This window comes from Mesoplodon mirus, assembly GCF_964341445.2.
Source record: "Mesoplodon mirus genome assembly, chromosome: 15".
NCBI classification, from domain to species: domain Eukaryota; kingdom Metazoa; phylum Chordata; class Mammalia; order Artiodactyla; family Ziphiidae; genus Mesoplodon; species Mesoplodon mirus.
The window spans coordinates 13451076-13472151 of NC_138991.1; the positions used below are offsets into that span (position 1 = coordinate 13451076).

General features: G+C 42.2%; 1 protein-coding gene across 5 annotated transcripts in view; it reads right to left on the bottom strand.

Moving 5' to 3' along the window:
* The window catches only part of NCOA3 (nuclear receptor coactivator 3), a 126500-nt gene that overhangs the window by 3862 nt on the left and 101562 nt on the right, over positions 1-21076 (bottom strand). For 3 of the 5 annotated variants that reach the window (XM_082643891.1, XM_082643889.1, XM_082643890.1), the window contains 14 exons: positions 20091-20231; positions 19672-19819; positions 18529-18920; positions 17476-18347; positions 16336-16471; positions 15169-15363; positions 13750-14016; positions 13525-13651; positions 12077-12248; positions 5192-5485; positions 4018-4122; positions 2005-2230; positions 807-981; positions 182-323 (listed from right to left, as the gene is read on the bottom strand). In XM_082643891.1, the coding sequence (XP_082500017.1) occupies positions 182-323; positions 807-981; positions 2005-2230; positions 4018-4122; positions 5192-5485; positions 12077-12248; positions 13525-13651; positions 13750-14016; positions 15169-15363; positions 16336-16471; positions 17476-18347; positions 18529-18920; positions 19672-19819; positions 20091-20231 (3392 nt within the window). The remainder of the gene's footprint in view (positions 1-181; positions 324-806; positions 982-2004; positions 2231-4017; positions 4123-5191; positions 5486-12076; positions 12249-13524; positions 13652-13749; positions 14017-15168; positions 15364-16335; positions 16472-17475; positions 18348-18528; positions 18921-19671; positions 19820-20090; positions 20232-21076) is intronic. The other 2 variants (XM_082643893.1, XM_082643892.1) reach the window with 2 other exon arrangements.

Consider the following 21076-nt stretch of genomic DNA (forward strand, 5'->3'; position numbering starts at 1 on the left):
TCAACTGGCCCAATGCCTTCAAACCAAAAGTTTTTTCAATTATTACATATATTTTTAAGTTATACATCCAAGTTTAAAATCTACCTAGGACCTTTAACATTTCAGTTGAGGCTTTGGTTCTCTCCAGAGAACAGGAAAAATGTTTTGAGAAAGGTAAGGAACAGATCCCCCCACCCCGTACCTGATCAGGACCCATCGGCATGCCAGTCATGGGCATGGAGTTCATGTTCATCTGTCCCATGGGACCACTGCTGCCATTCATGTGCACCATACTATATGCTGCAGGATTCCCCTGGTGGGCAAACTGCTGCTGGGAAAAAGAGCTGTAAAGAAAGCGGGAAATTACCTCCTGGGTCATTTTCATAACACAGGACATGCACATAGAGACTACCGCAATTCTGTCAATGTCGCTGTGCTCAAGCAGAGAACATGAGCAAGAAAATTCTGACAGCCTGCCCTCTGTCTTTCACAGCTCTCTGCACTCACTACCCTCGTGGAGATGAGCACAGTAAAGAAGGCTTCTCAAAACAGATGAGCCAGATCACACACTCTCCAATGTAAGCCTAGGACCTTTGATCTCCCCATCCAAACAGGCTTGGCTGAAAAACAGAGACTAATTCCCTGAACTTCTGACACTAGAATGTGGCCGACTTTTATGAAGTCCCTATTCTGGGAATTCCCCAGCAGTCCAGTAGTTAAGACTCTGCAATTTCACTGCCGAGGGCTTGGGTTCAATCCCTGGTCAGAGAACTGAGATCCCACAAGCCAAGCGGCCCAGCCAAAAAAAAAAATTCCCTGTTCTTCACCTGTTCCTGGCCAGGGTTCCTGACGGCCAGCCCTTCATTTCCGAGGACTGATACATGGGTGCGGTCTGAGGGTGCTGCATCATGGGATTCTGGGAGGGACCCATTCTTGATGATATCATCGCATTGGGAGGACTAGGCACTCGACCAAAGGCTGGATCTGGCTGTTGTCCCATCCCTTTAAAAAAGAAAGAAGAAGAAAAAGAAATTACAATGCTCAAATGCTACCTCCTTAGAATATCAGCTTTCTATATAGTAACTTGAGGTTCTTTTTTAAAGGTGGGGGAATGTGTTAAGTATAAGGTATAAAGATGCTGCCTGCCAGTAATTCTTGCTTCTCACCAAGGTGACAACTAGAGCCAGGCTTACTACAGAGATGCACGCTGTGTGGATCCCCCAAAGGGCAGTTACTTCCGTGAGCTTTCTGTATAAAAAGGACACCATATCACGCTGCTCCCCACTCCATCCCCCTTTAGAGGGCAAAGAGCTGTGTTCCCAGCTGACAGGGACACATCCTCAAATGGCATCTCTGCAATAGATACCTCTAGCCCCACTCCCACCATGTTCCTGGAACCTCACAAAGGCATGACTGTAATTAATATGTCTAAGCCACCAAGAAAAGGAACTCAAAAAGCCCACACAGTGCATTGCTCTCACTGTTCGGAGATGGCAGAGTTCTACTATGCTGGGACATACTGGACAGGACCTGGTTAAGTCTTTCTTCCAAATTAAGATGTGGGGAACTGTAAAAACAAGACCCGGTGGGAAAAAACCTGAACTATGATAGATCATCTACCTCAATGACAATCACCTGTGCACTGCAGTAGACATCTTTGCTCTGTTATTTTTTAATTAAGCTTGTTTCTCTTGTGAAATAAGAGAGAGTGAATAGCATTTGTTTGTTTGTTTGTTTTTTGCGGTACGCGGGCCTCTCACTGTTGTGGCCTCTCCCGTTGCGGAGCACAGGCTCCAGACGCGCAGGCTCAGCGGCCATGGCTCACGGGCCCAGCCGCTCCGCGGCATGTGGGATCCTCCCGGACCGGGGCACGAACCAGCGTCCCCTGCATCGGCAGACGGACTCTCAGCCACTGCGCCACCAGGGAAGCCCGGCATTTGTTTTTAATATACAACAGACCTAGTGACTCTTACGTCCGTAGGAATGTTGCTTTGAGGAAGACATTATTATCCCTGACAAATTTACCATAATTTGGTGGATATGGAAACTGCTGGGGTGGAGCTTGTGGCATGGCAGGCCCTGCCAGGACTCCGTCCATGGTGGGGGACGCAGTCACGTTCGGGGGTGGACTGAAGGCCTGGGTTTGCTGTTGCTGCTGCTGCATCATCATCGCCACCCTCTGCTGTCGGAAGTGATGACTCAGCAGCTCTCTGCTGCGCTGGGCGACCATCTGGGCGTTAAGGAAACCCTGCTGATACCCAAGAACGAACGCAATTACGCACATGTGGCAAGAGCTAGCCAATTCCATACATATAGGGCCCCCATGACACATGAGGTATCAAAGAGAAAAAACACGCAATGCCTTTCTATATAATTACAAAAAAGGAAACGCACAATTCTCATTATGGTCAAGGCTTTCTGGCTCGGTGTGGGTATGGGCATTGGGGGAGAACAGGGACCTGGAAATTACTGGGGGCTAGGGGACGAAAGCAGAAAAGTCATCAGGCTTTGACATAGTTAGAAAACACTCCTCAAAGTGAGAGAACATTTTAGGAGTAGAATTCGAGGACAAACTTTTCAAAAACTATGAAATAAAACAGCAAGAAGCAAAGGGGCAGGAATGAGACTATGTTTGGGGGAGAAACAAAAAGAGAAGCCAAAAACAAAGCAATGCGATGGGGTTATGCTCAGAGAAGCAGGAATCCACCCCAGAAGCTCTTGTAGTCTCTCTAAACCTTCTGACAGAAGAGGTGAAGGGTAAGGAGGTGACGGGATCAAAGCACTGAACAAGGAAGCTGACCTGTTGATTTGCCAGCTAGGAGAGATCATCACCAAAAAGCAAACATTTATCCTCTTTTTGGAAAGCATCCTAGCTCAGCTTATACAGGAGGTCTGACTATCAGGAAAATATATAGGTATCGGTACTTCCGAGTAGGTCTAACAGCAAAAACTAGGCATTTCAGAATTGTTGTTGTTTAACAGTAGGGATTTTCGTGTAGTCACCTGCCTTGTGCACACTAAGGAAGTGCCTTAATATAGTGTCCGCCATGCGCTGGAGGCAGACAGAACTTTAACAGCATTCCTCCCACTATGGGAAATCAGGTCATCTCAGAGGCTGTCACTGAGAGTGGGATGATAAATTATTTATTTTCCTCTTTATACTTCTTATAATTTCAAATTCTACGCAGTGAGCATGTGGTTTCACAATCCAGCAACAGAAAAAAGTTTACAGATTTGTTATTTTCAATTCCTGAAAAGTAAATGGTAGCTGTTTTCACAACACAGCAACTGATCACAAAGGGAATTAATTTTTTTTTTTTTTTTTTTTTTTCAATACACGGCCCTCTCACTGTTGTGGCCTCTCCCGTTGCGGAGCACAGGCTCCAGACACACAGGCTCAGCGGTCATGGCTCACGGGCCCAGCCACTCCGCGGCATGTGGGATCTTCCCGGACTGGGGCACGAACCCGTGCCCCCGCATTGGCAGGTGGATTCTCAACCACTGTGCCACCAGGGAAGCCCGGGAATTAATTTTTTTATTAATTTTTATTGGAGTACAGTTGCTTTACAATGTTCTGTTAGTTTCTACTGTACAGCAAAGTGAATCAGCTATATGTATACATATATCCCCTCTTTTTTGGATTTCCTTCCCATTTAGGTCACCACAGAGCACTGAGCAAAGCTCCCTGAGGTATACAGCAGGTTCTCATTAGTTATCTTTTTTATACACAGTATCAATAGTGTATATATGTCAATCCCAGTCTCCCAATTCATCCCACCCCACCCCCGGGGAATTAACTTTAAAAACATGAATCAGTGGTTTTTAATAAAAGAACCTCTCTTCCTCTGATTCTTCCTAGTTACCAGTAGGAGAGACAAAGGGAAGAAAAAAAGTGTGATGGGACCATGGGATGGGTTCTTACACAAGAAACTGGGGATTATGTACGGTCTTTGTTTAATAAACATTTACTGAGAGTCAAGCATGGGCCAAGCCCTGTGCGGGGCATTCAGCCCTGAACACGGAGAGCCTTATTCTCACCTGGGAGTTGACCTGAGGCTGCATCATGGGCCTCATCACCGCAGCCCCACCAGCAGTGGGGTTTTCCATTTTCATTTCAAGTGCCTGACGGCTCTGATTCAAAAACTGGGGAGAGACAGGGTGGTTAGAATGCAAGTGGAGCACGTTAATGAGCCCAAACAGCTGTCCACACCCTTGGCACCACCCAGCGAGGTCATGATGACACCTCTAAACCCATTAACCGGGCTAAGTCATGGCTAAGCTGAAGCAGCACACTTTCACATTTCAAAAAGCTTGGTGCTGCAAAGCCCTTGGCTGGCATGTGAGGCCTTCATGTTCAGCAACAGGAGGAAAAGTGAAAGTGCAATTCTGCAGCTTAAAGAATGTCTTCAACAGGAACTCAAAGGATTTGTAAAGTCAGATTTTCTCTGGGATTACTTAGGCTATTGGGGAAATAGCTTTAATTTGATCAAAGTAACACTGGAAAAAACTACTTCTGCTACCTTTTCCTGGGTAATTTTTAGTGGAAATAAATGGTAAAAAATGATACCATGAATGCATTAACACAGCTTTCCTGAGTACCTATGCTGACTTTTAGGAACATTAATACACTGGAAGGGTCTCCGGCTCACTGGATTCTCAATTCACTCATCTGCTTATGTGGTTCGATTCCCCCACATTTAAGAACTCAGTGCACTCAAGATACAAAATAAAAATAAATTTTTAAAAATGTGTTACAAAGGAAACAACAGAAAAAAATATTAAAAGAGCTCAAGTTGTATAACACATCTAGAAAGCAGAGGTTCCTTACAGAAACTGCTCAAATCAATAAGGTTTCAACATCTGGCTATTAACATTAAGGACTTTTTTTAATAATAGAAATTATCTACCTCTAAGACTACGAAGCCATCAAGAAACCTCTTCTCCCCCAAGAGCAATCCTCTCGGACATTTTTTATTTCCCAACCTGTACAATAGATTATTCTTATAGAAAGGTATCCAATTCTAGTACAACCACTCCCTAGCAAGGAACCATCCATACAAATAAAATGTGAACAGAAATGAAAACGAAAGGAATTTCTTTAGTTGACGAGGGATAGAGAGCCAGTGCAAGAGCCCTGAAAGAATACAGTCCAAACACAAAGGAAAGAGGAGGCGGCCAAAGGGAAAGTTGCTTCGGGCATGTGACTGGTTACCTGCTGGCCCTGCAGCCTCTGCTGAAGCTGCATTCTAAGTTGCTTGGGAGTGTTTGTCCGGGGTCTCATGATGTTGGCCCGAGGGTGCATTCCTTGGAGAGGAAAACCTCCTTGCTGGTTCATCTGATTCATCATCGAGTTAAAAGGTGGTGACTGTCCCGGAAGATTGAAGCCTCCTTGCATTGGAGGCCCCTGGGCCGGGTACGTCTGCCCATATAATGCTGCCTTCTGCTCCATCATTACTGCCGCTTCTTGGCCTTGGAAAGCATCCTGTTTGGACTCCAAAGCTTGTCCCTAAACATCAAACACATAAACGAACAGTAAAGTACATGTGGGAAAGCAACAGAAATACAATGCTCTGGAGAAGGTGAAAAATATAAGTCAATGTATGTGAACGATGCCGTTGCAGAATTCCAAAAGCGAAATCAAATTTATTGTCTTAAATTCCATGAGACCAGAGACCAAACCGTCTTTTAATAGCTGTGTACTAGTGCTTACGGAGCACAGGGTCTCACACAGGGAGACACTCAAATATTTTCTGAGCCAAATACCTACAATGTATTGAGTACCTGGAGAAATACTATTTGTTCCAGACAAGATTTCTGTACCAACATTGACCTCCCATGCCAAGTGTAAAATAAATCAATGAAAATCACTGTGATCAATGAATTCTCATGTAATCTGCACAAGAATGCTTTTGAAGGTGGCAAGAGGCAAATTTAGTAGAAACAGGTAAATCAACAACAGCCCATGTCCCCTGAGGTGTATTCACCACATGAACAAAACCTAAAGGTGGGGCACTTCCCTGCTGGCGCAGTGGTGAAGAATCCGCCTGCCAATGCAGGGCACATGGGTTCAAGCCCTGGTCCAGGAAGATCCCACATGCGGCAGAGCAACTAAGCCCGTGCGCTACAACTACTGAGCCTGCACTCTAGAGCCCATGATCCGCAATGATAGAAACCACCGCAATGAGAAGCCCGCATACCTCAACGAAGAGTAGCCCCCACTTACTGCAACTAAAGAAAGGCCGTGCACAGCAACGAAGACCCAACGCAGCCAAAACTAAATAAATAAATAAATAAAAACCCTGCAGGTGGTCAGTCATCCACTATTTGTACGTGAGAAGGAGAAAGAAAACTATTAACTCAACAAGTATTTGTTAAGTGTGTTATATGCCAGGTATCACTTCTCTATGTGCTAACCATGCATACAACGTAATGTCCAGCAGAAAAAGAAGTAAAAATAAATACTCTGAAGGAGGGGAGAGCCTGCCATGTTAAGACAAGAAGAGCCAGGCAGGTGCTGCATCCACCTTTATCTTCTCGTCCTCGGGCACAGGATGCCAAGTGTGCAGTTGACACCTTCACCAAGTCTCGTCCTAAAGCACACCTCACCCCGCGGTGACCGTGACCCCATTCTCTATTTTCTCCCCCATCTCGGGCCCTTCCTTGGAGGAATGTTGAGAGCTCACCCGCCCTAGGCCCTCTTCTCTCCTCTCGCTACCTTTTCTACTCAGCCTCCTCATCCACTGGTGACAACTGCCAAGTTTCTTTCTCCAGCTCCAATGCCTCGGACTCAGTTTTAACTGTGCTCATACAGGCGCCCACTCAACATCTTTACCTGGACGTCTTGGGCAACTCAAACTTAACGTGTAGAGAACAGAAGGCATGATTATCAACAGTCCCTCCCACCAAAAAAAAAAAAAACCCGATTCTTCTCCAATCTTCCCTACATCACAATAGATGGCAACACCAGTCACCCAGAACTAAACGCCAACAACTCCTCAGTCTCCCTTCCCAAGTGTGCGAGTGCATATGTGTGCACACAGGGCGCGAGTCCTGTCAGCTTTTCCTCCGTGACACGTCGCATAGCCTTCCCTTCTTTTCATTCTGTCACCATGACCCTTCCCAAGACACCTCCCTGCCATCTGTGCGTCTACTCTGTGCCATAATACCAATTCCCTCCTCCAGACAGCAATCTGAGATTTCCGTTTATAACGTAAATCAGACCATAATATACTCTTTCTTGCTAACCCTGCTAAAATGACAGCAAACAAGTTAAAAGGTAGTATTTATCCAAAAAAAAAAAAAAAAAAAGAGAATATTGAAGGCAACAAGACAAAAAATTTCAACAGGCATCTGGAAGACAGGAAGTGTAGGGAGGAGTAAGCAACTCAACACAGCAGAGAAACTGAGACCCGTGTGCCTGCAGAGAAAACCCACCTGAGGACTGAGTCAATGTCTCCCCATGGAGCCAAGGCAGCACTCCACTGGGGACAGCAGAAGGTCAGGGAGGGCGCCCAGACAGGGGGCTGGTTAGGAGGCTGAGTACAGACCAGGGGAGCCCTCAGCCATCAGACTGCAATACGACTCAATGGCAACACTGGATGCCAGAAAACTATGGAACTACTCTTTCAAAATTCTAAGAGGAAATTACTTTCAACTTAGAATTTAATACACGGCAGCCAGAGGTGCAGTGGGGTGGAATAAAGACATTTTCAAACACAGAAGGACCCAAACATTGCAGGGACAGAGAAGTTAACAGAAATTTTGTTTCAGCAAACAAAGGAGTAAATCAAGAAAGAAAATGACTTGAGATTCAAGAAACTGAGGATCCAGCACAGGAGAAGAGTGACAATTATTAATTTCTAGAGCAGGCTCAAAAGGGCAGAGTTAAACAGAGGGACATGGAACTATAACAGGGAGAGAAAGAACTGAGGAATTATCTAATGTGTCTGAACATGTGAAGAAGAAAAAAGTAAGAGAAACTTTTAGCAGTAAGTATGTAGAAAACAAAGCAAATAAAAAGACAAGGCAATTAACTCAAACAAACCAAAAACAAAAGCCTATGCAACTACACCTGGCTCAGCAATGAGCCAAAATGATGTAAATATGGGGTACCTATTTATTTAAAAACAAGTGACAGTCACCTTGAGGGGAGAGACTGCACGTGCCCACGCATATGTAGAGGGTATGGGTGTGAGGGTGCGTACTAGAGGAAGGGGGTATAAATACAGATCCACAATTTCTTACCTAAAATTCCAAAAAATTTTTCATTCTTTAAAAAAGACTAACAATTTTTCATTAGTACCAAATGTATTTAACAGCAAAACCTGGCCTGAACTTGTACGAAGCAACACATAATCTTATAATATCCCACTTAGTGTGATTATGTATTTTGCTGTAGAAGTGTTAGCACGTTTGATCACAGGCTATTGCCCAAAAATTACAGTATTGCTCGAAACTCTATCAAGAGTATTTTGTAATATATGGTACCCATGCACAATTTTACCCTTCTAAAATCCCAAAATTCCTCAATTCCAAAGCATATCTGATGTCAAGGTTCTCAGATAAAGGACTACGAACGCATAGTCAACTATCATATCTGGAAATCAATAGATATAGACGGAAATTGATAAAGAAATAGCTGCATAATCATATTTCTTAGAAATATTACCAAAATAAAGGTGAGTTTCACCATTTCCCAGTGGGCAAAGGAACTGTGGTTCTTCAGTAAGCGTATTTTCCTATCATTTTATTTTTTAATTAAAAATGGATTACTTTGCTGAAAAATAAAAATTAATTACAACAAAAAAGGAAAAGTGGTCTCATCCTTACCCTGCTTACAATCCTTCCATGGCTTCCCAATACACAGAAAAAGTCCAAACTCTTAAGACGGCTTTGTAGAACATAGCCTCCGTGTACCTCCCCAACGTCATCTCACACGGCTCCCTCTCTGTTCTCACCAACCTCAGCCACTTCCTAGAACCCGCAAGCTCTTTCCTGCCTAAGCAACTTTGAGTTAGCTGTACCTCTTCTGGATTGTTCTTTCCTTAGGCAGTTTGCCTAGCTAGTTCTTTCTCATCCTTCAGGTGTCAGCTTACATGTCATCTCTCCAGAAAAACCTTTCCTGACTATTCAAGTCAGTCCCCAGTTACTCTTTATCTCATCATCCTGGTTTTGAAAACACAAACATTTTTAAACTAAAGAACAAAACTATAAACAAGCCCCCACTAAAAAGAAACTGGATGGACTTGCCTGATAGCACAGTGGCTAAGAATCCACCTGCCAATGCAGGGGACATGGGCTCGAGCCCTGGTCCAGGAAGATCCCACATGTCGTGGAGCAACTAAGCCCGTGCGCCACAACTACTGAGCCTGCGCTCTAGAGCCCGCGAGCCACAACTACAGAGCCCACATGCCACAACTACTGAAGCCTGCACGCCTAGAGCCCGTGCTCCGCAACAAGACAAGCCACCACAATGAGAAGCCCGCACACCGCAATGAAGAGTAGCCCCCGCTCACCGCAACTAGAGAAAGCCTGCGCACAGCAATGAGGACCCAACACAGCCAAAAATAAATAAATTTATTTTTTAAAAAAAGAAACTGGGCAAATTATTTACAATATACAATATAGACAGGTTAACAGTCATCCTTCAAACATGCTTTTTTAGAGAGTTTTTTTTTTTTTTTTTTTTGCGGTACGCGGGCCTCTCACTGCTGTGGCCTCTCCCGTTGCAGAGCACAGGCTCCGGACGCGCAGGCTCAGCAGCCATGGCTCACGGGTCCAGCTGCTCCGCCGCATGTGGGATCTTCCCGGACCGGGACATGAACCCGTGTCCCCTGCATCGGCAGGCGGACTCTCAACCACTGTGCCACCAGGGAAGCCCTAGAGAAAATTTTTGACATCCCACCCTATTCTAAGAAAAGGTCCCTGTATTTAAAGGTCTCACAGCATCATATGCCTTTCCTCGTAACCTCTCCTTCACCATGTCTACTTCTGTGTGGTTCCTTGCCTGAGTTCTGGGAGCAGGAAATAAGTTGTTCACTATTGCTCCTCAGTCCCTAAGGAAAGACTAATTGGCATATAGAAGACATATATTTGTTAAATGAAGGAATCAACAATCAGTAACTAAAGCATCGCTACAGATCAACAAAATAAAAACCCCATCAGAACTATTAAACTATTAACCACATCTCAATGGCCAAAAAATATAAAATATGTTCCATCTTGCTAATGAAAGAAATACAAATTAAAGCAAGAATCTTTGTTGCCCATCAGACTGGCAAGGATGTGAAAGAATAATCCTGCTCAATATCTGTCCCGTCACTTGCTCTTTCACACTGTGGGTTCTTTCATCTTCGTGGGCCATGGCAGCAGTGCTGGTGAGGGTGATGGACTGGAGTCATCACACCCTGCTGTGGAAAAGCAGCTATACAATCATCCAGGAAAACTGCCTGAGAGTATGTAGATAAACCTCTAAAATAAGCCTTCTAACCCAATCATCCTTTCTCTTGGATTGTAGCTAGGAAAACAGACAAAGTGAACAAGATGTAAGTAATTCATAGAATTATAACAGAAAGTATTTAGGAACAATTAAATTTTCATCAGTAGATAACCGATTAAATAGTGTTCAATAAGATGGATACTGTTTGGCCATTAAAATTAAAGATGTATACATTAAACAAAAAAAGATGATTGACGATGACTTTCATAAAGTAAAACAGGTCACAAAAGTATTTTAAAAGTCTGCTTCCTTTTTTTTTTTTAAATATACACACAAAAGTTACTTATGATTCTTTGAGCCAAGATTATGGAGGATTTTTCAACTTTTTAAAAAAATATGTACTTTTGTGATTGTCAGATTTTTATATAAGGACCGTTAACTATTTTACATGAAGACAAAGAAAACTATTTCCAGCTTAAATAAAATTCTAGGGGATTTTCCTGGGGATCCAGCGGTAAAGAATCCAGCTTCCAGTGTAGGGGACGCTGGTTCGATCCCTGGTCGATGAACTAAGATCCCACTTGCCGCAAGGCAACGAAGCCCACGTGCTGCAACTACTGAGCTCGTGCACCTCAGTGAGAGAGCCGTGTGCCACAAACTACAGATCCCATGCACCCTGGAGCTCACGCGCCACAACCAGAGAGAGAAAATCCACACGCCACAACTAGAGAGAAGCCCACGCGCCACAACGAAGAGCCTGCACCGCCATGTCTCAACGAAGATACCGAGTGCCGCAACTAAGACCCGACACAGACCAAAAACAAAAAAAAAATTCTAGTGGCAGTTAAAGCTTCTCGGTCCTCATGTAACCCTCACTTCCTCCCCGAGCCAGGTCAGACACGGCTCCTCGGTCAGGCTCACACACAGGTGGCTGGTACCCCCAGGTGTACATCATCACTGCTCCGTGTTTCTCAACCACCCTTTAAAAAGTTCTGTGCAGTGTTTGCCACACTGAAATGTAATTCTTTTTATACACATTTGTCTCCCCAACAAAGCCTGAGAATCCTGAGGATCTTTCCCATTTATCATTAAACACACAGACTTAACGCAAGTGCCCCCAAACACACATCCTATAATGAAAAGATCCACTACAAAATATATGTTTCAAAAAATACAGATTTGTAAATGGCATATTTTCATAAGGCTAAATAGGTAACTAGGAATAGGAGATGATGTTGTTGGGATATTCACAGACTTACCAGTGTAAACAGGTTTTGTTTAACACAAAAAAAGCTTGCCTCCTCAGAGTATACACTGGTTGTCTAGGTAGTAGAAAGAGGTAATTATAAAAATGAGGATTCAACTAACATATGCAAAAAGCAGCATTTTAAAAACTGTATAGTAGTTTTACTGGATCATTTCTATGGTTGCCTAAAATTTGGCATCTTTATACAACAGTAAGTTGCTGGAAGTTCTATCACAATTATAAAGTATAATTTCTAAATTTAATGCTGGTATCCATGAATGTAGTGCTGTACATAAAGAAGAGAAAAGATACACATATAGGCACTGTTGTCCATGGCTTCATGGATATATGCGAGCACACATGCACGCAGACACACACACAAACATTTCTACTCCCACAGTACTGCTACCTACTTGATTTACAAGCTCAGGAATGCCAAGAGCTCTGTCAATTTCTTCCAGGCCTGTGGCATCTGTGTTGCTCAAGAGTGTGTGCAGCTGGTCCAACAATGCTCTTTCATCACTCTGGCCTTCAAGGTTCGAAGGTGGCCCAAGGAGATCATCCAGGGAATTCCTAAGAAGTGGCCTAAAAAGAGACTTAGGTTCAATTTCAATGGTGCTTTTCCTCTTAAAAAAAAAAAAAGATCAAAGTAACCCCGCACAGTATTTTTAATATGCAATAACTCAAATAATACAAGTGTAAATAATAAACTAACAGAGTAGCAGAAAAGAACAAACGGCATCAATTTAAATTTAAGACCCACAATTTTAAACCTCACCAGGTCATCTTCGACCACCATATCTAGATTACAACTCCCAATTCCACCACCAAAATGTAATTGCTAGATCCCTTGACATTTAGAGGATAGCAGAGATTTGGGAAAGGAGATTGGAGGGATGAAGAGGGTGGTGTTTTCAAGACCCTACAAGAACAGAAGTGGTAGTAGTTAGGATATTGCAGGCTGGAGAAATCAACAAAAGAATGGGAAAAAAGGTAGAAATGCTGAACTGAGCCCAGGGTTCTACCAAAATAACTTTGTTTCATACACAGCCCACAGAGCTCATGTATCGACAAGTATAATACAAACCCCATACAAGTATAACACAAACCCCACAGCAATGCCACAGTTCTCCAACACATTACAGGGGCATGGAGCTAGACATTTATCCAGTCTCAGAAAAATTCTGTGATGAAACTATTTGTTCTCTACTGGGTAGAGAAGCACTCAAGTTAATAAGCTCATGTAGTTACACTTCTGTCTACTCAACAGATCAATTCATTTTTCTTTGTTTAATTTATTGTAGAACTCAAGTCAGAGCTGACAGTGACAGGTAGCCTCTTTCATGCCAATGAGTTACTGACCAAACTTAAAAAATGAAATAGACATAACCCACAATCTTTCTTTCACAAAAATAAAAGCGTGCTATATTTCACTTTCACCTTCATCCCTGAAACGTTTTAAATAATTTTAGAAAAGAATTATCCAATCCTAAAAAATGAACTTTCCAGAAAACTGAGGCTCACCCTCTGCGCACCATTTATCTTGTCAAACTAGTGCTAATTTATCCCTCTCCTCATGGAGGAGGATTGTTACATTATGAGAGACAATTATGGCACATGGAGGCTCCCAGGTGTGACCACTCAACAGTCCCGACCGCTGAGAGATACAGTCCTGTCTCCTCCCTCTCCCATGAACGCATGCTGTCTCAGACTCAGCCTCGCTTTTACACACAGACGGCAGTGAGTACCTCAATTACAGAGAGTTTTTCTCACTCTCTTTCAGGTTTGTTCCTGTGCTCTCACCCTTTTCTAGATAATCCAATGCTTACATTTTCCACAGGGTCACTTAATAAAGCCCCACCTATTTTGAGTCCCATGAGGGCCTTGTTCCATGGACAACATGCCATCTGGCCAGGAACCAGGTTGGTTCGATGGTGCTGCTTGGCCATAAGGACTGACCCCCATCCCCATGGGAATCTCACTGGGCCCTGGGGGAACAAAAAGAAAGGATAAATGTTCAAATAAGCCAAAGGCAAAAGTTAGCCTAAAGCATCTAATTTTCTTTTCTTAGGAAGGGAATGCTTACGCATCTGAAGCATCTGCTGCTGCTGCTGCTGATGATGATGATGATGCTGCAACACTGGTCTCACACCTGGGATGCTACTGGACCGAAGAGGCATGGCGGGCATTGAGCCACCCATGGCAGGCCTGGGTAAAGAAGCATTATAATCCGTTCCTGGTCTCCCCATAGAGTTTGAATTCATAGGTTCCATTCGGCTGGCCTTTGAGTTTGGTAAGCCCCAGTCTCCCGAGGAAGGAGTCTGATTCACAGTCACATTTCTGTTTGGTCCACCTAAAACAGAAATTAGGTATTTTCCATATAAGAATGAAATTCTTCTTATATCATACAGGTACAGTCATTAGACACATGAGCCTTGACAAAAAAGTGCTTTGTCATTCTAAAAATAGGGCTGGCCAACTATTAAGACATTTCTGATAGGCCACCACAGGCATACCATCACTGTATTGTGCTTCAGAGACACTGCGTTTTTTTTTTACAAATTGAAGGTTTGTGGCAACCCTATGTTGTCGGATGGTGGTTAGCAATATTTTAGCAATAAAGTGTTTTCAAATTAAGGTACGTATATTTGTTTTTAGACATAATGCTATTGCACACTTAATACAGTATAGTGTAAACCTACCTTTTATATGCACCGGGAAACCAAAAAATTAACGTGACTCGCTTTACTGTGATATTTACTTCATTGCGGTGGTCTGAAACAGAACCTGCAATACTGCTGAGGTATGCCTGTATTGCTATGTATTCATTACAGATTACAAAATGTCTTGCGAGACTTCCCTGTGGCACAGGTTCAATCCCTGGTAGGAGAACTAAGATCCCACACGCCCCACAGCGCGGCCAAAGAAAGAAAAAAAGAAGAAAATGTCTTGGACTGAAAGTCTCCTTGAGAGTTTAAATCACCAAGACACAGAATAAATGAAGAATACTCATGAAAGAAACATGCTACTGTTATTCAAAATCCTATTAATTCCAATTAAGTATTTTAAATTTGCTTTTCCCAAAAGAAATTTTTAATCATTAATATTCATTAGAAATAACATATCAGGGACTTCCCTGGTAGCGCAGTGGTTGGGAATCCTCCTGCCAATGCAGGGGACACGGGTTCAAGCCCTGGTCCGGGAAGATCCCACGTGCCATGGAGCAACTATGCCCATGCGCCACAACTACTGAGCCTGCCCTCTAGAGCCCGGGAGCCACAACTACTGCGTCCACATGCCACAGCTACTGAAGCCCACGCGCCTACAGCCCGTGCTCCGCAACAATAGAAGCCACATCAATAAGAAGCCCGCGCACCGCAAAGAAGAGTAGCCCCCGCTCGCTGCAACTAGAGAAAGCCCACGCACAGCAATGAAGACCCAAGGCAGCCAAAAATAAATAAATAAAATGTAAAATAAAATTAAAAAAAAAAAAGAAATAACATACCCACGTTTGAGCCATAATGTTCCTGACTATCCATCATTCTTGGATTGCCACCCAACATGGGTTGCTTTGGTAACATGGGGAAAGCACCAATATTCTTTACTGGAGGGCTTGAGCCAACGGAAACAGGGCTGTCTAGAGACACTGCTCGGTTATATGGAGGACGAACAGACTGCACAGACTGTGGACTCCTCAAACCTGTCATAAAACATAAAAGCACAATACATAAATATCCTCTGATGATTCAGTACATAAATAATCAAGTGCAAGACATAAATACCACCCACCCAAGAATGTCTTTCTTACCAAAATAAACACTGTCTTCCTTTACAAAATAAATAACTAAGCCCCCCAAAAAAAGGAAGAAAAAGAAAAAAAAAGCCTTGTATTCCAAATAAAGTGAAAAAGAGTCTCGGTGTTGGCTGAAGTATTAGGCACTGTTCTCTAGCCTGATATGGTCATTCATATTCTGCTTCGCTTAATAGTAAAAATTTTACCAATGTTTCAAACTCCTGGAAGTTCTTTAACATGCATATTTAAAGTTTAAAATTTTACAACTAAATGTAACCAGATAAGTTGCCTTCTAATCAAGCAAGGAATAAGACAAAATTTCCTCCTAACATTTTTCTTTTTGTTTTTTCTAACCTATTTGATTGATCTAACTTTCCATTTCAGTTTCGGAAATAGTGCCACTAAAAATGAATAACCACCTTTCCAGATAATTGTGGATTATTCTTTTTCAATTGATACATATAATATATCCTTGTTAAACTGATGAATCAAGAAACACTCAGCTATAGGAGAGAGGTTGGGTCAGAACCAGCAAACACCAAAGTAAGTCAGTGTCAAAGGACAGATTTTGATTTGTTTTTTAATCCAATTCTCTGTGCCTAAGACAAATAAAGGTACTAGTAGGTACAGAGTACCTACTACTTCACCTGCAGCAACCAGAGAAGAACATTTTCCTATAAGCCCTGTGATTACTAGCATCATACTAGTTAGAAATGGGAAACCATCCAAAAAGCTTTTAAAATCACCTACATATAAATTAGTAAGAGAAACTAAGGTGGAGTACACATTTTAAAGTTGGATCCTACTTTTAATTAAGAGTACATACAGGTGTGCAGAAAAGTTCAAAGGCAGCAAGAATAAAATCTAGTTCTTTCTTACCCAGAGAATTAGTTCCTTGAAACATTTGTTGCTTCGTTACCAGATTACTACCACTTGTGGATATGGAATTATTGTAGAAGTCAGAATTAGTCAGATCACCAAGAATAGCATCTAGATTATCCAAGTCTCCAGATCCCTGAAAATAATTTTTTTTAATTAACCTGTGTACATTACTAGATACATAGGTATAAAACATACTCATCAGAGGAAAAGAGATGAAATGGGAACAAGTAAAACACAATAGTTACCTGAAATGGTAACACCCAACTTAGAGGCTAGCTAGCTGATTATGACCCCTATCCCTACACTACTTCCTTGAAAGTAAAAACAGTTGAAAATACTGAGATAAATCCGTGGGTTTAGAGGTGCTTTCAAAGGGGCATTTTTAAATTTACCCTACATGTTTAATTCTCAAACTGCAGGATATTTTCCAGCAAACATTAGTCAGAATCATGAGCTGACAAGAGATGTCTGCCTCTACACATACTTCTGAAAACATGTATGATTAATAATAAAAATTTTTTTAAAAATTTTTAATAAAAATAAGCTGATGTTCAACAAGATATTCATAGCTATGCTTTAAAAAGGGCCTTTGGTCAATACATTTGGGAAACACTAAACAAAGTTTAAACAAAGTTAAACACACATCCTAACAATAGGACTTCTCCAAGACTTTAATTTTCTCAGGTGCATATTAACGTCTTCCAGAATAGTGTTCCTCGAGAGGACTCTGGGAAATGCTTGTATAGAATGTGATCATGTATATGAAACTTGATCTTAGGTAAAAATCAAAATTCTGTTGCCTAATACAAAAGGTTTTTCCCATTTCTACCATACACTTAATGACCCAATGTGCTCATTCCAATAAAAAAACTTCCAAGAAAGATTTCAAATTGCCTACTAGTGAGGTACAGTCACATTTGAAAGCATACATATCTGATTATTTCTACACTGCATCATAATTATACACTTTACTGATGCTCAGAAGAGCTACCGAAAAAGTGACAGCTCCAGGTTAACTTCCATTAAATAAACCTAAAACAGAAAGTAAGAATTTGTGTATAACACATTGTCTTTCTAACACAGAAATGCAATGCTGAAATACAACGCTTAAGCTGGAATATACAGAAGACAAGTTACCTCTTCATTTGTTTCTGTCTTAATTTTGGCGTCCTTCCCTTGACTTGAGCTCGGGATGGTGGAGCTGCTGCACTGGCTCACTTTACTGTCTACTCCGCCTTCCACTTTGGGCTGTAGTTCTTTGGAGAGCGTGTCACTAGGATCATCCCTGTCCAGCAGGTACCTGAGCAGAGCATTGTTTTCCTTTCTCTTAGGGCTTAGCTGCTCCTGCTTGACGTTTCCTTCTACACAAGACGGTGTACTGCTAGTGTCTTTCCCAGTGGCTTCGGCGGTAATCTTGGCTACCTCAGCCGGTGAATTCCCATTCTGCAGCAACTTGTGCAAAATCCGGTGCTTCTCTTGCAGCAGTGACCCGTGCATATTGGATGTGGAGGACACTCCTCCAGACGTCGAAGAGGAGACCCCAGAGGGGCTGGTGACACTAATGGAAGAGTCTTTACAACTTGAATCCAGGGGCGAGTTGGTCAAGGAGGAATGACCCCGGTCCTCAGAAGAACAGGTAAGTAACTGTAGTAATTTTTTGTGACCTTTGCTTTCCAGAGGACCCCGCTGATTCTCTGGTCCTTCCACATTGCTCTCCTTACTTTCTTTGTCATTGAGGTGATCTCTGCTATTTGACTGACACATTGAACTCTCCACTGGATTCTGGTCGCAATACAAGCCTAGGGGACTCTTGGAATCTTGACTGTTCACTTTACTTGGTTGACTTACATTCATATTGGGAGAGTTATCCAATTTGGGACCTGGTGAAGACAGAGTAGATAAAAGAGAAGTCCCTACTCCCTCACTGATAGCTTGAAGGGCACTGAGAGAGCTGCTAGAAAAGCTGTGACTCCCAGTATTGCCAGAAGATCCCATGGGAGAGTGCACACCTGGATTCGGAGAAAAGTCAGGAAAAGAATTAAGACTATCAAACGCTGTAACAAAACACTACTTAACACTTCAAAGTTTCTGTTTTAAAATGAATTAACTTTACAAGAATTACAGTGGTATGGAAAGAAAAGAATTACTGAAAAAGAAAAAAATACAGAAAAGGAAATGTAACACAAATACCTGCAACAGGAGAAAACTGATGTGAGGCCATCTTTGGACTCCCACGATTACGAGGAGAAATCATAATATTCTGCTGGCTGGAGCCAAGACCAGGACTCCCATGTGGAGGGCTACTCATGTTGAGACCATAGTTGTTGTTCTGGTAGGAAGATGGTGACTGCATGCCTGGCCCAGGGTTCATTGAAGCTATGCTACCAGAAGGCCCATACCTGGCTCCACTCATCTGCCCCGTGGTGCCGGGCTCAGCCAAGCCGTAGGTCCTGCTGCTCAGCATCTGCAAGCTGGGGTTTGGCGACATGTTCATGCTGCCTACCGAACTGTTGCATCCAGCTGCTGGAGGTCTAATGCCTTGTCCAACAGTATTTGGGTTTGGTCTATACCCATTCTGTTCCCTTCAAAGAAACAGAACAATGTTTTACTAAAAAATTACAGGCATGCGGTAAAAGCCTGAATCAGATTTTTTTTTTTTTAAGGATGAAGTAAGTGTCCCAGAAACTTAACTTCTTAGGCGCCATTCCAATGCCTAGTGACAATAACAATCTAGACACTGATCAGTTATTAATCTAATAACATACTTTTAATAAGCCACAGAATCTAAATGAGTGACACCATCAGAGCGCCACGAAGGGCCCAAAGCTATGTTAGCTGGAATCTCAGCGGGGCTTTACAAGAGTTCCCATATACCAAGGAGTTAACCAGGAGGTGCCTGCAAATTACTAAAGAGAATTAATGGGTGAATATCCTGCTCCTTCCTGTGTTGCTCATTTACCATTAGCAACAGCAATAGTAACTATTTCTTCTTGAAGTCTACCTTCAAATTTTAAATTCAATCCCTAAAAGCAATGTAATATATCATTAGAAATGAAAAGTAACAGAGGTAGTCAGATTTTATGTATTCTTTTATCCACTAGCCTTCCCATCCTCCAGCTTTCCCAGGAATTAATTACTTAATGAACAAATCCTCATTTACACATAAAAATATAACCTTAAAGAAAACATACTTCAGGAATCTAAGTGCACTTCAGCAAACCCAACCACTGCCTGCTTTTCTTCTTAATTTTTCTTCTCCCTTTTTACACTAATAATAAAGCATCTCGAGAACACTGCTGCATTTGATGAGAATACAAAGTAATCTATCATTACCTCTGAAGAAAGTGGGTTGAGACAAAGCCGTGACGATCATTTGTTACAGGATTTCGGAAGAGTTTGCTTTTTGTTTGTGCAGTCACTATAGTGCCATCAGCCAAAGAGAATCGATACACTGGGGTTTCTGCATGGCCATGGATATAAGCTTTTGGAGAAAATATCCCATTACTAATAACTACAACTGGCAAAACAAATGCATACAGGAGAAAACGGAAAGGAAATATACAAGTCCAACATTTTCAAAATCCAGTGAAAGACTGGACCCCACCAAAATTAGGCTAACATAAGAATGCTCAAGAATCATTTTCCTACCCCACACAGACAAAAACAACTATGGTCATGTATATACTTATTGCTCTATAGCACATCAAACACAATGACAAACAAGATCCAGAATTAACCTCCAAATTCTTTACCTTCTTGATAGTGACGTTTCTGGGACCATGACTGCCCATCATTAAGACTAAAAAATCTCTGGATACACCTTCGGATTATATCTTCAAAACCAGGCCTCATGGAAGATCTCAGTGAATTTGTATCTATGTTGACAACTTTTCCTATTAAACAGAAAATTGCCACTGTGTTTAATTTCATCATTGTGCATTATCAACTGCACTGACTTTAATTATTTACTCTCATGAGCAAAAAAGGACAGACCAAAACTGAAATTCATGTTGATGTCAACAATACTCCCAGTAATTCCCATTAAATTACCCGTATTTTTGAAATGCACTTCTTTATGAAAAATGGATTTGAAGTTACAGAAAAGAAATACTGGCTTCTGATTTGAAATGCTATTTGGAGAGAAAGCCAGGTGCGTCTACATTTTTTTGTGTGTTTATTTGAGGGATTTTAAGTGTCAAATACACCCAGCTTAAATGCCCAAGGTTTTGTTGACTCTCTCCTAGGGTTGTATAGAAACATAAGGGACTTCCCTGGTGGCACAGTGGTTAAGAATCCACCTGCCAATGCAGGGGACACGGGTTCGAGTCCTGGTCCAGGAAGATCCCACATGCCGTGAAGCAACTAAGCCCATGCGCCACAACTAGTGAGCCTGAGCTCTAAAGCCAGCGAGCCACAACTACTGAGCCCACGTGTCACAACTACTGAAGCCTACGTGCCTAGAGCCCATGCTCCACAACAAGAGAAACCACCGCAATGGGAAGCCCACGCACCGCAAGGAAGAGGAGCCCCCGCTCGCCACAACTAGAGAAAGCCCCTGCACAGCAATGAAGACCCAATGCAGCCAAAAATAAACAAAATAAAAAATTAAATTAAATTAAATTTTAAAAAATAATAATATTATAAGAAACATAGGAAATAATCCATGCAAAGTATTCGTTACAGTGTAGGCACTTAAATGATAGTGCAGGCTGTAGAAAGTTAACTTTTATAAAAATTT